The sequence below is a fragment of the Myodes glareolus genome, chromosome 22 (assembly GCF_982192425.1).
Source record: "Myodes glareolus chromosome 22, mMyoGla1.1, whole genome shotgun sequence".
NCBI classification, from domain to species: domain Eukaryota; kingdom Metazoa; phylum Chordata; class Mammalia; order Rodentia; family Cricetidae; genus Myodes; species Myodes glareolus.
The window spans coordinates 17,315,055-17,331,383 of record NC_142047.1 but is presented as its reverse complement, the minus strand read 5'-3'; the positions used below and the strand labels follow the sequence as shown (position 1 = coordinate 17,331,383).

The window sequence follows — 16,329 nt, the reverse complement described above, 5'->3', positions numbered from 1 at the left end:
TGGGGAGTTCCTCTTTTAATTTCACAACTTCAAAAAGGCATTACTTACCAACTTTAAATGCACACACACTTATTTTAAATCGTTTCTCTCTCTCCTCTCTCCCTCTCCCTCTCCCTCTCTCTCTCTCTCTCTCTCTCTCTCTCTCTCTCTCTCTCTCTCTCCCACCCCAGGTGAATTATTTCAAATCCCTAGATCCTTGGATTCTGAAATTGTCTTCTTAGACAAGCAGAGAATTGGAAGCATTTTACTTCAAAGGCAAAATGTTCCCAATTAAAAGCCAAAAAAGCTGCATTCCTTACTTAAGCTGGTCAGCCCAGACTGTCTGTCTCACTCACTGCCGAATGAGGCACTGCAGCACAGCCTCCAGCCGCATGACTCAAGACTGTGATCCAAGGAAAGCATCCTTTCAAATAATGTTGTGCACCTAGAGCTTAGAGATGACTCTGGGATTCCCCACAGCCCAGTTGGCTTTTATTCTTCTTCCCAGATTTGTCCCCAGATAACTCGGGTCAGCTCTGCCCTTCTCTGTTTCAATTAACTGGAACCCAGTTATTCTGTCCTGGGAGCCCTTTCTCCTCACCCGCTACTCACTCCTTGTGAGTTCGAGGCCAGTCTGCCTGGTTTACATGGGGAGTTCCAGTACAGCCAGGGCTACGTAGCAAAACCCTGCCTCAAAAGAACAAAACAGAACAAAACAAAAAAAAAGATTGAGTTTTATCAGGTAGGTAGCAAAAATTATCAAAGAACTAATCCTTACCAGTTTTGCCCAAATCAAGGTTGATATTTTTTTTTTGGTTTTTTTGTTTTGTTTTTTTTTTTTGTTTTTGTTTTTTCTTTTTTTGTTTTTTTGAGACAGGGTTTCTCTGTAGCTTTGGAGCCTGTTCTGGAATTAGCTCTTGTAGACCAGGCTGGCCTCGAACTTACAGAGATCCTCCTGCCTCTGCCTCCCAAGTGATGGAATTTAAGGCGTGTACCACCACTGCCCAGCATAAGTGGAAAATGGCAAAAGGAACAGGGTGCTGTTCTGGATGACTGTGCTGCACCGCAACATTCAGCTTCTAGGAAAAGAATCAAGAGCTAGGCCAGGGACACAGCTCAGCTGGTAGAGTGCTCGCCTAACATGCACAGAGCCCTGGGTTTGATCCCCGGCAACCAGTAAACTGGGTGTGGCAATTGTTGCCTGAATCCCAGCATTTGAGTGACAGATAAAGACATCAAAAGTACAAGGTCATCTTTTTTATTTTTTGGTTTTTGTTTTGGTTTTTCAAGACAGGGTTTCCCTGTGTAACAAGTCTTAGCTGTCCTGGAACTAGCTCTTGTAGACCAGGCTGGCCTCCAACTCACATGGAATCATCTTTTGATACATAGCAAGTCTGAGGCTAGCCTGGGCTACATAAGAGCCTGGCTTAAAAAAAAAAATAAAGGTGAGAAATTTACCAAATTACAAATACTCTCTGGAAAGAATGTAATCCCGGCCCTGAGGAAATAAAGCAGTAAGACCTGAGTTCAAAGTCAGCCAAGCCTACACAGGAAGTCTGTGTGTAGAGAAAACAGGGATTTTTGTCTCAGTAAGCTTAGCTCAAGCGTGTTGTCGTCACCGTTTGCCTGAAGCTCTGGGAACTGCCCAGCAGCCCACTGACGCCTTAGTGTCAAGCATTCACTACGCTGATTTGCTAAAGCAACTTCCACCAGCCAATACACTATACAGTAAGGACTAGCTCTGCACATGTGCGATAGCATGGGAGCTGCGGGTACTGTACAACCAACTCTAAAGAAACCTCCAACAGACGTTGGTATGGGCAATTGCATAAAACTCAGTTTAGGTTGTACCCAGTATTAAAACTTAGCTCTGGGATGGCTAAGCAGGACTAGGGAGCCAATGGCAAATTGATACTTGATTTAATTAAATATTTACCTATTTTACTTCCCAATGGAACATACATATGCACAGATTCACTATGTCCAGGCGGATGGCTGAACTGCTCTATTGGCTCCGTCCTATCATTTAGGATCAGCTGGGAAGCTAAACAGGATTCGAATTCTGCTTTCTCAGGAAGCTCTCAAATGAGCAGAAGGATCTACTAGTAAAGTTGACTTCTCCCAGTGCTGAGCAACTTGGTGCCAATCAGCGTGGTTTTCTCAGTGGGGGGTCTCAGCAGCCAAAGGGCTGCCGGGTCTTTTGCACAATAATCCTAAAAAAGGTTGATAACCCTCCCTCCTTCCAGCTGTACTGAGACTCAACCTTGGGCCACCAGCATGCCAGAAAGTGGTCCATCATTGAGTCACACCCACAACCCCCCTTCCTCATTGTTCTGTCCAAACAGGCTGTGTGTCTTGTTCCACCAAAATCTACAGCCAAGTACTGCAATTCCTTACAGCATAAGTTTACCAAACAAGGTAAGACTGGGCACATCGGGGCATGCCTTTGATCCCCCAGCACTTAGGGAGTGGGTTCCAGGCCAGCCGGGGCTACATAGTAAGATACTATCTCAAACAAACAAACCAAACAAACTGGGCTACTATTTGCAAATAACCAAATTTTGTTCCAGCTTTGTGCTGGTTTATGTTATGGGCGGGGCATCAAAACCCTTCACTGGAAACACTTTAAAGAAGAAAAAAAGAGTTTGACCATCACACTGTACGAGCAAGGAAATGTCCACTCTAAATAAGGCTGTATTTAGAATTTTTCTGAAGTATCTAGTCAGGTTTTGCATAAATAGCTCATACCGGCAGTTGTGAAGATAAAGGAAAGCACAGTCTTTATTGAACTGCAGACTGTGAATATGCCCCGTGGGATGGGCTGTGTTTGCATACAAGTGCACTTTATAAACTTTCAAGGTAAACAACGGACATCTTTGAAGACACTGTGAGCTTAAAAAAAAGAAAGCTTCCAGGTGTGACATTCACTCAGTTTTCATCACTGGTGCCCAGTCACATGGCCTCAGGAAATGTCGAGATTTCATAAAGCATTTGTATCAAATCTCTTTCTGGCAATCTCCTCAGTGCCTCTGCAGCGGTAACTAGACAAGAATGGAGAGTTGGACACTCAGACCTCCAGCACCTCATGGGCATCTGCGTTGCTTAACACTGAAGGCAATGCTAGCAGGGAAGAAAATAAACAGAAAGCTGGTTAGACACCAACCAACTTCACCAGACTTCTAAGCATGTGTCTATAGGATATGCTACCCGAGAAAAATGTTGACCCCAATGGCCTTTCCCACTCTATGCCCGGAAACAACACTGGCTGCTACACATCCTTCCCCCTTTAACGATGCACACAGAAGCAACACTTTACTTCTTAGCAGTAAAGTAAAATGTGGAGTTGCAGAATTGCTGGGCTTTCAATGCCTTGAAAACTTCAATGTAATGTAACTGAGGGAATCTTAAAAGCCAGAGGTGAACTGGAGAGATGGCTCAGAGGTTAAGAACACTGGCTGCTCTCCCCAGAGGTCCTGAGTTCAATTCCCAGCAACCATATTGTGGCTCAAAAACCACCTATAGTGGGATGTGATGCCATCTTCTCGTATAAAATTGTACGTGCACTCATATACATAAGTATATATATTTTAAAAAGTCAGAGGCTAGGTTTAGCGACCAAGTTTCACAATCAACTGTTGCTACATGTAAAATGGTAGACTGGGGCTGGAGCGGTGGCTCAGAGGTTAAGAGCACTGGTTGCTCTTCCAGAGGTCCTGAGTTCCATTTCCAGCAACCACAACCATCTGTAATGAGATCTGGTGCCCTCTCTCTTCTGATGTGTAGACACACATGCAGACATAACACTATACATAATAAATACATTTTTTAAAAACATAAAAAATAAACGGTTAAACTGATCTAGGAACCAAAGGCAGAAGCAGTGGAGTAGCGCAGTTGGCACTTTAATCCAGGAAGAAGGCTGACAATCCAGGATTGGGTACTGAATTCTAGGAGACAAGCTCTATACCCCAGTGAGTACTAGCTGTAGCATGCTTCTCTGGCCCTCCCACTCCTACCTCGGAGCAACTATTATGAGCCCCACCATCTCCACAGGAATTTTTTTTTTATCAAGGTCTTCCAGATTCTCTAACAGAGACCTTCTCCATCAAGCTGCAGAAACGCAGAGCCAAGGGAGTCACAGAAACTGAACGGAATGTAAATCTGGCTCATATAAAAACCCATTTCCCCTTTTAAAATAACTGAAATGTAAAGATAAAACTACCAGCAACCCATAGACAAATCTAATGCAATCGCAAACTCAGAGAATACCCTCCTGCTCTATCCCCAAAAGTCCGGGCCATAATTGAGCCTAACCAGGACAGCCAGTTGCTGCCACCACCACCCCACCTCTCTCTCTCTCACACACACACACACCTCGTTTAGACTAGGGATCACAGCAAACTCAGTAAGACAACACTTAACTGGATGTCAAGGCCAAACACATTCTCAAAAACAGTAAACCTCTGATTAGAGCAAACCAGGCAAGGAGTTTAAATAACCAGGAGGTCTAAGCATGCTTCCATGCATGGAAACTGTGTCAGGCCTGAGCTGTGAGAAACACTGAAGGGCATCCTCGAGTGTGGGCTTCAGCATTTCCTCCAAGAACACCCTGACAAAAGGGTAGGAAATGACTCTGGAGCTCTTGAGGTTCACAAGAGGCAAGATGGTGATACTCCCAAGGAACCCTGCTCCCACGCACACTGTCTTCTCAACGCTCCACTGGATAGCTGCTACTTGACGGGCATTTCAACAGTGACTGTAACAGGTAACAAGCCCACTCAGCTCTATAGAAGCCTTGGCTCACAAACTCCTCCCTGTAGATGTTGCTTTCTTATTTAAAAAAAAAAAAAAAGTGCTTCAATAGCCAGGCAGCGGTGGTGCAAGCCTTTCATTCCAGCAGGAGGCCTCTGAGTTCAAGGTCAACCTGATCTACAGAGTTCCATGACAGTCAGAGCTACACAGAAAAACCCTGTCTCAAAAACCAAAAACAAAAAGACTGTTTCAAGCTTTACCCAGCACTTGAGAAACAGAGGCAGGCAGATCTTTGTGAGTTTGAGGCCAGCCTGGTCAACCCTGTTCCAAAACAAAGATTTTGTCATGGACTTGAAGATCACCAACATTTCAGTATCTACCAGTGAAACCAGGGACATCTAATAGCTTATTCTTAAAGTTTATTGTAGAAGAACCAATTGTCTATGAACATTCCTCATTTCTGGGCAACATACAAAGACCAAATAAACAGGATGAAAGAACTGAGCAGTTCAAAACAGCTCACCAAAGTCCAGGACTGCAATAACCCAGAAGCACAGCATGGTGGTAATCTCTTTCAGTATATTCCCACACATCTGGAAGGAGAGCCAATTAACACACGCCACAGCAGCAGGGGCCTGCGCTGCCCAGGCCCACCTTTCTTCTGACTCTCTTGTCTTTCTCAAAGTCCCAAGCACTAGCCCAAAGGCCACTGTACACAACCCCTAATCACACACACAACTCCAGAGCAGAGTTCATTAAAGATGCCCTTCCCAAACAGAGCCATCCTACACCTTTAATGCTAGCACCTGAGAGGCGGGGGCAGGAAGATCTCGTGTTTGAGTCCAGCTGGACTACAGCCTGTCTTAGCTAACGTCAAGCCCTGGAACCATAACGCACAACCATGAACCATGGGCATTATCCAGGAATATCTGGGATGAATCCAACAATGTGAGTGAGGCTCCTAACTGAAACCAAGGCAAGATACCTTCAAAATGGACAAATATATAATGTGGTCAACTGCTTAAAACGAGAGAGAACACACATGAACCCAAAATCTAGGACTGGAAAAATGACGACTCAGTAGTGAGAAGAGCTTGCTGCTCTACAGGAGACCCAGGTTTGGTTCCCAGCACGACATGGTGGCTCACTCTAGCTCCAGTGCGTCATCCAACACGTTCTTCTGGTCTCTGTGGGCTCCTGCACTTACAGGGTGCACATCAATTCACGCAGGTACTCATATGCATATACTCCTCTAGAAATATGAAAGCTAGACTTGAAAACTAAGTGTAGAATCCTCAAACAAAAGATGCTAGCGACCAGGGACCATCCTGGGCACATGTAACACCAGCGAAAAAGGAACTTGCACTATCAATTGACCCAAAGCACTGGGGTTCCCTGTGGATACCTCGCCACCCCCCCTCCCCAGCACGGCTACAGAGTAGTATTTAAATGTTCCTTTTGACAGGTACTCAAATATGACCAGAGAAACGTCACTGCAGAGACATTTCTTGTAAAATTCACCCCTAAGAACATCAAAGAATGCCACTAACAATCATGGGTATGGAAGGACCAACCAGAATGATTAAGATACATTTCTGAGATTGCTACAAAATCTTCATCAAAAGTATTCAAATTCAAGAGACAAATGCGAATCAAATGCAAAGATAAAATGAACAAAACAAATGAACAGGCAAACTAAAAGTTCTTGAAAGTATTTTACTTCAGATTGAAAAATGAACAGCTTCCATGCTGTTCATTCCAGATACACAGTATTCACGAATACAATGCTGGCCATCTGAGGAAATGTATACACACCTCAATTCTCCTTCATGCTTTTTCTTTTAGAAAGATACTGTTTACCAAAAAGAAACGTCAGCAGTACAGGAAAAACTATTTTCCCAATAAATTTACGAAAACCTAAGATTCCCAATGGAATCAAGATTATCTTCCCGCTACCACCACCTTAATATAATCACATGCTTATTGGACACTAATATTCCCACCCTAAGAGTACATTTACTTTCAACAATGAGGGTGACTCTTTAAAAAAACTTCAGTGTGGTAAATGTAACACAGATCTCTGCAGGTGTTAAGTGTCTGAAATAGGCGGCTAATACTGGATTTAATATTATTTTATAAATAATTGTTCCCTTAGCAGTAAACATAAGTCTACACATTCACAAGCCCTACAAAATAAATACTGTGATTATGCACAATATGTTATGACAAACTAGTTTCAAAACAACAAAACTTCAACATCTTGATAAAAATTCTGATCAGAATAAAATGTGACTCTAAAATTTAAAACAGTCAAAATGATATCACATTTAAAATTTTCCACAGTTTACATTGTACTGTGAGTTTCCAGTTGTACATTTTCCCAATGTAAATTAAAATATGAACATATTGAAAATTGTTAATTTCAGCAACGACACCAGTTTTGGTCTTACTTTATAGCATTATTCTTGTTACCGAAAGTTGCACTAAGTGTCCATTAACGGTCTGATTGGTCTTCAGTATTTCATAAGTGTTTATAAAAGAAATCTCTAAAAGCCAACAGTACTTCACACATACACATATAAAGGAATCTCATCTCGGAAATGGCCATACTGAACAGAGCCACACACACTGATGCTAGACATGAGGGCTCTCACCTCCAAAAACCACTTTGATGACGAGTGCATATAATCCATGTTAAATATCCCACCTGAGTTTCAGACTCAGCAGGCAATGAGTAACAGGAGTATACGTTTGCACTCACAGCTGACCACAGCCAAAAGTTACAGGATGATTAAAACAAGCCAGTGTTTACAAAGTTTAATTAAAGACAGCAATTCCATTAACAGAGAGGAGAAAGAATGGGATGACAGAAGTATTTGGTCTTAATAAGGCAATACAAAAATCGATCCATTATCAAAGACCATTTAATTTTTAAAGATCGACAATACCAAAAGCATAAAGTGGAGTATAAGAAAATAGTTTTTTTTTTATAAGTGTGATTTAATTAAAGCTGTTTACAGTTACTCTCTCCCACAATAGTAAGCATGACCTTAAAAAGAATGAGATCTGACACCACAAGCACATAGCACACAGGGTCAGGAGCCAGCATGCGAGGTCTGTGGAGCTAGAGGTCGCACTGACAGGAGCAGCCCAGGCCCAGGGTGCCTTTTGTTTCCTATGAGGAAGAGAAAGGAGGGAAAGAGACTGCGAAGGAAACACACACACAGTCCTGCTGCTGCCCAGCGCCCAAGAAGACAGCAGCACTGTAGAGGACAGCTGAGCTGATTCTCAGAGATGACTAGAGGATGTTCAGTGTATACACAAAGTACACAGTACATTTTTCTCTTTTTTACAAAATAAAATAAACATCATTTGCCACCATAAACCTTTTCTTTAGAGAGGAAAGAATTTCGCAGCAGGTCAAACGGGTTCAATGAAGTCATTTCAATGCCGAGGAAAACAAACCAAAGAACAGAGCTAATCACTTCCCTGCATGTGAGTTAGAATGACAATTCAGATTATTCTTCAAACTAATCCTGAGAAAAAAATCTGTTTACAATTCAAACAGTAATGTTATGTAAAAAGTATTAACAAATCCACTATTACAAATATCAATTTCCTATATGGTCTTCTATATATACACACAATAAAATGGCAAATATATGCAAAATTATTTTTAAAAAAACATGCACAAATCACTTTCCCTCTTGGAGTCTGACTTCCTATGAGATGCTCTTGTTGGCCTTCCCACCCATCTCCTTGAAACTGCTTTTTGTTCCTATCACCCTCCCCACACTGAGTCCTAGTCCCTATAACTCTGCATAAAGCCAATGAGAAATATATTTATTTTACATTCAAGCTTTAAATCTTAAAATGACCCTGTTGTAGCACATGACTTATCAAATAAGCAGCCTTTTTCCCCCTTTTTTGCTTGCTTTTTGTTTTTGCAGTTGTCAATCTTCATGATCCATTCCGTGGCGAGCTGGGAAAAAAACGCAGTTGCTAAATCAACGTCTGAACAGTGTGAGGCTCCTGCCGTCCAGGAGTCCCTGTGCGACTGTCCTGAGCACGAGATCATTGCACACAGAAGACAGTCCGTCGCACAGCGCCGACTATCTACAAAGGTCTGAGAGGGGCGCGTCCCTCTTGTGTTTCCTCTTTTTGCCATGGTAATACTGAGTATTGGATTTGCCTTGATGCTGTTTGCTTGTCATCAAGGCACCATGGCTGGTTTGGGCTGTACCTTGGAATCCTTTGCTGGAAGAACGGAAGAGCCTTGCTGATCCATGCTGCAGAAGAAGAGAGCAGTGAGAATTGCAGCAGCTTCCCACGGGCAAACCTGAATTCAGGGGCACGCACACCACCTACCACAGATTCTTCCACCCCCACCGCGTGGAGCCAATCCGAGACAGTCTATCACCCGGGCTGTGTATAAAACAGCCAACCAGCTGTCCTTGTACTCTCAGAGATGTGCCTGCCTCTACCTCCCAAGTGCTGGGTGTGCACTTTCAGCTACCACAGACTCTTTTAGAGGCTGGAATAAGGAGGTGAGCTCTCTGACTTCTCTTCCTGACAGCATGCATATATTATGAAAGCTTGCTATAGGGTCCCTACCACTCACACCACTACCAGAAGAGGTTGTCAGACCTACAGTTTACAGGCAGGTCAGGGGCAGGGGCTGGCTGCTCCTTACTTTCCTGTTTCCAATGTCAGCCCCTGTGATTTCCTAATGACTTTCTCTTGGTCAGCCCTGTCACTACTCAACTGCATTTGGTGCCCATATACTAAGGCTGTGGAGGTACAGTGGACTGGGTAAGTCAAATCAAAACGATGAGTGACAGTAATCTCTACCATCAAGAGGCCTTTTCTCAGGGGCCGCACTACATTTGAGGACGAAGAGAGAACTTATGCCAGAGACCAGTATCAAAAACTTCTTTCTGTTGGGCAGTGGTGGCACACGCCTTTAATCCCAGCACTCAGGAGACAGAGGCAGGTAGATCTCTGTGAGTTCAATGCTAGCCTGGTCTACAAGAGCTAGTTCTAGGACAGGCTCCAAAACTATAGAGAAACCTGGCTCAAAAACCAAACAAACAAAAAAAAAAAACCAAAAACTGTTTCTTCCCTTTGCCTGATTCATTACTTATAGCTAATTAAACACACTACTGGGCAACTAATAGTGGCCTGTTTAAGTCAAAGCTAATGTTAACAACCAAACCTGTCTCCCAGCTACCTGATGATCAGCATAAGCAACAAGTGTCAGATATGAACAACAAAGGACACACTGTTTCTAGGGATGCTGTAGACATTCCAAGACAGTGTACTTCAAGCACAGCCATGCAGGCCATTCACCAGCCTGCTCTATATTCAGCTACATCCTCAGCCCAGTGTAATTTTTTAATGCTTAATCTGTAAATAAAAAAAAGGGAGGGGGGGTTGGGCTGGTACCAAGATCTGAAAAAGTCCTGAAAAGATCTATGTTACAATGGTATATTACAAGGACCCTTGCAACAGCTGGTTCTGGAAGCACTGAAGAGCTTTGGAAGCAAATGACTCAGTTCTTTACCCAAGAGATTTCTTTAAGACCATGGTAGCCATTGCTCACATGTAAGAAATTCTAACTATATGACATGTGTTTTAACATTTTGCAATAATTAACAATATTCATTAGAAAATTTAAAAAACATACTATTTTTGTTATCATTTTATAGATAAGGTAGGTATAGAACTAAATCCATCCTGCAGATGAGACAAGTAACACAGAGGGGTTAAATGAAATGTTCAAGGCCATATTCCTCATAGCCGATAAGCAGGAATTATCTTAGGTCAATCAAAAACCTGAAGGCATGCTATCAAATATAAAGTATGCTATCCTGCATCATTATGATTTCTGTTTTTCAAGCTGTGTTTCATTACTTACTCTTATAAGGGCAGAATTAAATTTTAATTAATTAGGATAAGTTTATGTGGTTTTAAATCCATATAAACACAACTGCTATCTGAGCTGTCCAAGTCCATCAGGATATGTTAACAAGTATTGGTAAGTTAGACCCATGAATCAGCAGTGTTTAATGAAGGCATGGGAATGTGTAAGTCTGTGGGAGCTTCTAGACACAGAGAGAAGCAATGTCCTGAAAAATTCAAGTTTATCAACTATAGCAAGAATGGATAGGATTGGGGTAGGAGTTCCTTCTGTATTTGTGTAGCTTTCACTGGTTAATAAAGAAACTGCTTTGGGCCTTGTGATAGGACAAAACTTAGGTAGGCGGGGAGACAGAACTGAATTCTGGGAGGAAGAAAGCAGAGTCAGAGAGCCACCATGCGAAATCTTTCCAGGTAAGCCACAACCTCATGGTGAACACAGATTAATAAAAATTAATAAAGATGTGAGAGTTAGCCAATAGGAAGCTAGAGCTAATAATGGCCAAGCAGTGCTTTAATTAATACAGTTTCTGTGTGATTATTCCAGGTGTAAGCTAGCTGGGTGGCCGGAACACGGGGCCCTGCTCCTTGCAACATAAGATATTCATCCCTGTTATAAATAATGCTGAGAGACTATCTGGTACTGAACACTAACAATAATAAACACAAATTCTGCTCACCTGTGATTTGTTGGTGCTGTTGGGTGTGCTAGTGGTTTGGGTGCTCTGCACTTTTCCAGCTGCCTGTGAGACCTCCAAGGAGACATCCTGTGAGCCTATCCGGCTGCCAGTGGGTGGACGGCAGAGCAGCTGTTTGGGGGTTTTGCATGGCGTTGCATCAGAATCCTAATACAAGTTACATGGATTATATAAAGCAATATATTAGTAATTTTCATATTCAGTACTCAGAAAGGCAGTAATTTCAGCTAAGTGCCATCTAGCGTAAACAGACACATTTGGGAACTAAGGAGGCTTTTCCTTCAAATGCTGTGGGAAGGTATGTGCATCCAAGCACATACAGTCAGAGACCAGAGGGTGATGACTTTTGGTCTCTTCCTCTATCTCTTTCCACTTTGTAAGACAGAGTTTTGTCTCTGATGCCGCAGCTGCAGCACACACAGCCATGCCTGGTTTTAAGTGGACGCTGGGTATTCCAACTAAGGCCTCCAGCTTACACAGCAAGCACTTTCTCAGTTATGTGCCCAGTCCCTTCTCCAAACATTTTTATTTATTTATTTATTTATTAATTATGTATACAATATTCTGTCTGTGTGTATGCCTGCAGACCAGAAGAGGGCACCAGACCCCATTACAGATGGTTGTGAGCCACCATGTGGTTGCTGGGAATTGAACTCAGGACCTTTGGAAGAGCAGGCAGTGCTCTTAACCACTGAGCCATCTCTCCAGCCCCCCCTTCTCCAAACATTTGAAGTGACCTGTTTACCATGGGCTTCTAGATACTGCTCAGTCACTGACCACATCTCACTAATTTGTTCACCAACTGTGCATGGGTCTACTTCCATCATAGTTGACATGAGGTTTTATTTATGTGATCAAATTACAGAACCATGGAGGACCACAACAAAGAGGGAGGGGCTTAGGACCCAGGCATGGCCCAGTATCTTCAATCAAACACAAAATAACAAGCTTTGTTGTTCCTGTTTTTTTGTTGTTGCTGTTGTTTTTTAAGATAGGGTTTCTCTGTGTAGCTCTGGCTGTCCTGGAACTTGATTTGTACCAGGCTGGCCTCAAACTCAAGAAATATGCCTGCCTCTGCCTCTGGAGTGCTGGGATTAAAGGTTTGTGCCACCATGCCCGGTACAAGATGACAAGTTTAAGGGGCTCAATGTGAGAGTCTAAGATGACGAGGCTTGTCTAAGTCCCACCTAGCTTCTTGGCTGCTTTATGCTGGCACCCTCCCTGACATGTCGGTCAGAGCTCAGTCCCTTATTCTCTCTTCTCAAGGTAGTCTACCTCTGATTTCTGTACCCTGCTGTAGGCTATCTAGTGTAACACCCACTCCCCCTCCCAAAGGACCATTCCAAAATCCACAGACAAAGGGAGATTCTACACATGAATATCCACGACACCATAATGATATGCTACCATCCATCAATGTGAAACTCTTTCTTTTGTATTTTTTCTTTGAGACATGGGTCTTCTTTAGCCCAGGCTGGTGGCCTCATACTCAATATGCACTGGAGGATGTCTTAACTCCTGCCCCTGATCCTCCTGCCTCTACCCTCCCTAGTATGGGGATTATAGGCTTGCACCTATAATCAGTGCTGGGGACTGAACCCAGGGAGCATACAAGGCAAGCACTATGCCTCCAAGAGTCTACAGACTTTCAATCAAAGAAAAGCTAAACCTACCTTAAACTTTAAGTAGACTCAAAATTTCTTTGATTAAAAAAATTAATATAAGAAGTAACTCACCACAATTCAGACAGAAAGTGGATTAGAGGTTAGGCCACTAAGTAACATAGGCATTTGTTTTTATTTTTGGTTTGAATTTGAGATGGTGTCAAACAGCACTGACTACATAGCACTGACTAACCTCAAATTCACAAAATTCTGCCTGTCTCTGCCTCCCGAGTGTTGGGACTGACAGCGTGTGCACCACATATGGCTTGAAACATCTTTGCATTCAGAGTGAAAACGGCTGTATAACACTAAATACATTAAAAACGACTAAACTATAATCTAAAAATATTTTTATTTTATTTATGCATGTGTGAGTGTCCTGAGAGGCCAGGAGAGGACCCTGACCCCTGGGAGATGGAGTCACAGTTGTGAGCTAACTGACACTGTTGCTGGAAACTCTGAAATGTACTTATTAAATAGTGAACTTTCTGATTTGTAAATTTTATCAATTAAAAATTCAATTAGGAAGTTCAAAAACAAGTAAAAATAAAAACAAGCTTAAGAAAGTCAAAGAATGGTGGCGGGGGCGGCAGTGGTGACACACGCCTTTAATTCTAGCACTTAGGACATGGAGGCAGGCAGATCTCTAGGTCTGAAGCCAGGCTATTATACACAGTGAGTTCAAAGATAGCCAGGTTACACAGAGAAATCCTGTTTCAGAAGATTTAAAAAAAAAAAAACTGAAAGAACAAAAAATAATGTTTTATGCTACGCAGTGGGAAACCCTGTCTCATCAAAAGAATAAAACAAAAGAAGCCTTACAATTATTACATACTGTGTGATCACATTTCTATAAACTCCTACATGTAAAAGTATACTGTTAGAAAATCCTTTAATAAGGATGCCCTCTGGGGGTGAGACTGGGGACTGCTGGTGATGACGCATCACCTGGACTTATTAGGATATTCTCTATCTTAGCGTATTTCTGGGTAACATGAATATGGATGATAAAATCTAGAATATGAGTAGGATCCCCTTAAAACAAACATAAGAATAACCAAGTAATCTAAATCCAGTTAATGGTGAGCACTACTGAGGCTGGGTGAAGATAACAGTATCTGCTATCTTCTCTGAAATTGAACAAGGAACAAGATCAAGGAACAGAGGGTTAGGAAGCAAGTAAATGTTAACGGATCATGTAACAGTTAAAGATGTCACTAAAGAGCTCTTCTTTCACTATATTTTGAATTTTCTTTAGAAAAAAATGTTGAGAAGTACAAGAGTAAAAGCTATTGAAATTTCTCTGTGGGGAAAGGAAGCAACATTCACCTCTAAGTAGCTAAGCCTACAGAGAGCAGGCAAGGCATCCAAGTGTGGGACCACGTGTGTCACACTTACCACATCACTAGAGCTGGACTGCGTGGCAGAGGAGGAGGACACTGGACCTGATGAAGAGTTTGAAGAGTGTTTACTAAGAGACTCCGAGGCTTTACTTCTACATTTTCCAAGGGCTTCATTTTCTTCAGACAGATTATTATTACACTTATCTAACTGCTGAGTATCTACTATCAAGGGAACACCATTTCCTGAAAAAGTGGCAAAAGATTGGAAAACGTTTCTTCCCATTAAAAACACACAACACAGAAAAAAAGCCCTGAGACCCAGTCCAACATCAAGGAAAAGGTCTTACCATTGCATGATGGTTCAGACCTATTCTGCAAGCCCCACTGTTTTGATATCCAATCTCTATATGTGGCAACTTCATCCGTCACTCTAATTATTCTACCTAATATGCTGCATGGGGTTAAAAAAAAAAGACAGAACAAGTATGTACATTAATTTGAAGACAAGAAGTGACAATCACTTTTTTGACACAATGGACTGATATGGGCTAGATTTTTACCTCTCTGTTTCGTTGTTGGGATAGTACTTTGCAATTGGTGATACAGCATGACTCAATACCACATAGGCATAATCAAAGGCCTGTTTCACCTGCATAGCCCCATAGGAACTCCTTCCAACATCATTACCTTTAAAGGAAATGGGTACAGAGAGAATTAAGCCTGGCTGGTTAATATAAACAAATGCTGATGAGCCTGTCAGAAGAGAAAGGCAATAGCTGCCCAACAAGGATTCTCCTATCACACGGTCAAAGAAACAGCTCACTATTCTTGCCTCAAAATAGAGAGCTAAACTGAAAGTAATGGTGCTGTCTGCTTGTTTTTATTTGGTTTTCTCCGTCTACATTAGCTATATTATATACATACTTCCTATACATGTAACTTCTTTCAAGCCACTCCCAAAGTTAGGAAAGTATAGAAGGGCTACACAAAAATCAGAAAGAAGCAGTCTGTAGAATATAAATAAAACAGCAATCTCCTGGAACCTTTCTGTCCATGCTCACTGCTGCCTAAGGTTTACCTCCCTTAAAGCCCTGCTGACCACTGGCTGGAATAACACTCCACAGGTATTACAAACCCACCCCCAAAGTAGATTCTACTTGGCTTTAAAGGGGTCAAGTGGATTCTACCCAACTTATCTGGAGTCTGCAAAGTGTTGTTCTCCCTGCCCTTGCCATGTGCTTGCTTATTTGAGTATGGTAAGAAAATATTTTGAACAAAGAGTTAAATAGAATTCATCCATTTTTCTTGTTGGTTGTTTCAAGACAGGGTTTCTCTGTGTAGCTCTGGCTGTCTTGGAACTCACTCTGCAGACCAGGCTAGCCTCAAACTCACAGACATTAACCTGCCTCTGCCTCCCACATGCTGGAATTAAAGGTGTGCACCATTACTGCCTATGATGCCCTCCCCTCTGGAGTCCACACATTCACCTCATCTCAATACCTGGTTGTAAAGGATCTTCAATATAAAGCATTGAAGGCCGGTAGCCGTCAAGCATATTTTTCTGAACCTCATCTTTGGCCACATAGGAACCACCATCCTTTATCCGGATGCCAGTCTTTAAATAATTGAAGTGCCGTCCATATAATTCAAAAAACTCTATTAAGAGAACACCATAGTTTGTATTGGGGATGCAAGCATCTTCCCTGGGATGTAACTAAAACAGAAAAAAAGGAAAATTATTTTGAATTTTCTCTGTATTACGAGGAAGGAGATATAAGTAAGAGCCTGACTTCTATGAGCACTACTATTATTATCAAGACTTTGGTTTACAATTCCAGTTGACAGCTATGCTGCTGCTACAGAAACCATACAATGCCCTATGGGTACAAACCTCTGGCTACTGGCAAACACTGTCAAACAAAACCAGGACTCTTACCCAAACAACAGGTTTCAATTATAGATGAAATTATATGA

General features: G+C 42.1%; 1 protein-coding gene across 5 annotated transcripts in view; it reads right to left on the bottom strand.

The window, feature by feature from the left end:
- Positions 1 to 2,733: 2,733 nt before the first annotated feature.
- Positions 2,734 to 16,329, bottom strand: part of Tent4b (terminal nucleotidyltransferase 4B) — a 48,090-nt gene continuing 34,494 nt past the window's right edge. For 2 of the 5 annotated variants that reach the window (XM_087900588.1, XM_087900585.1), the window contains 6 exons: positions 15,856 to 16,069; positions 14,916 to 15,042; positions 14,703 to 14,806; positions 14,411 to 14,598; positions 11,331 to 11,495; positions 6,428 to 9,020 (listed from right to left, as the gene is read on the bottom strand). In XM_087900588.1, coding sequence (XP_087756714.1) covers positions 8,844 to 9,020; positions 11,331 to 11,495; positions 14,411 to 14,598; positions 14,703 to 14,806; positions 14,916 to 15,042; positions 15,856 to 16,069 — 975 coding nt within the window. In that variant the 3' untranslated portion in view covers positions 6,428 to 8,843. Of the gene's footprint in view, positions 3,100 to 6,427; positions 9,021 to 11,330; positions 11,496 to 14,410; positions 14,599 to 14,702; positions 14,807 to 14,915; positions 15,043 to 15,855; positions 16,070 to 16,329 lie in introns of those variants that run through there. The other 3 variants (XM_087900586.1, XM_087900587.1, XM_085681574.2) reach the window with 3 other exon arrangements.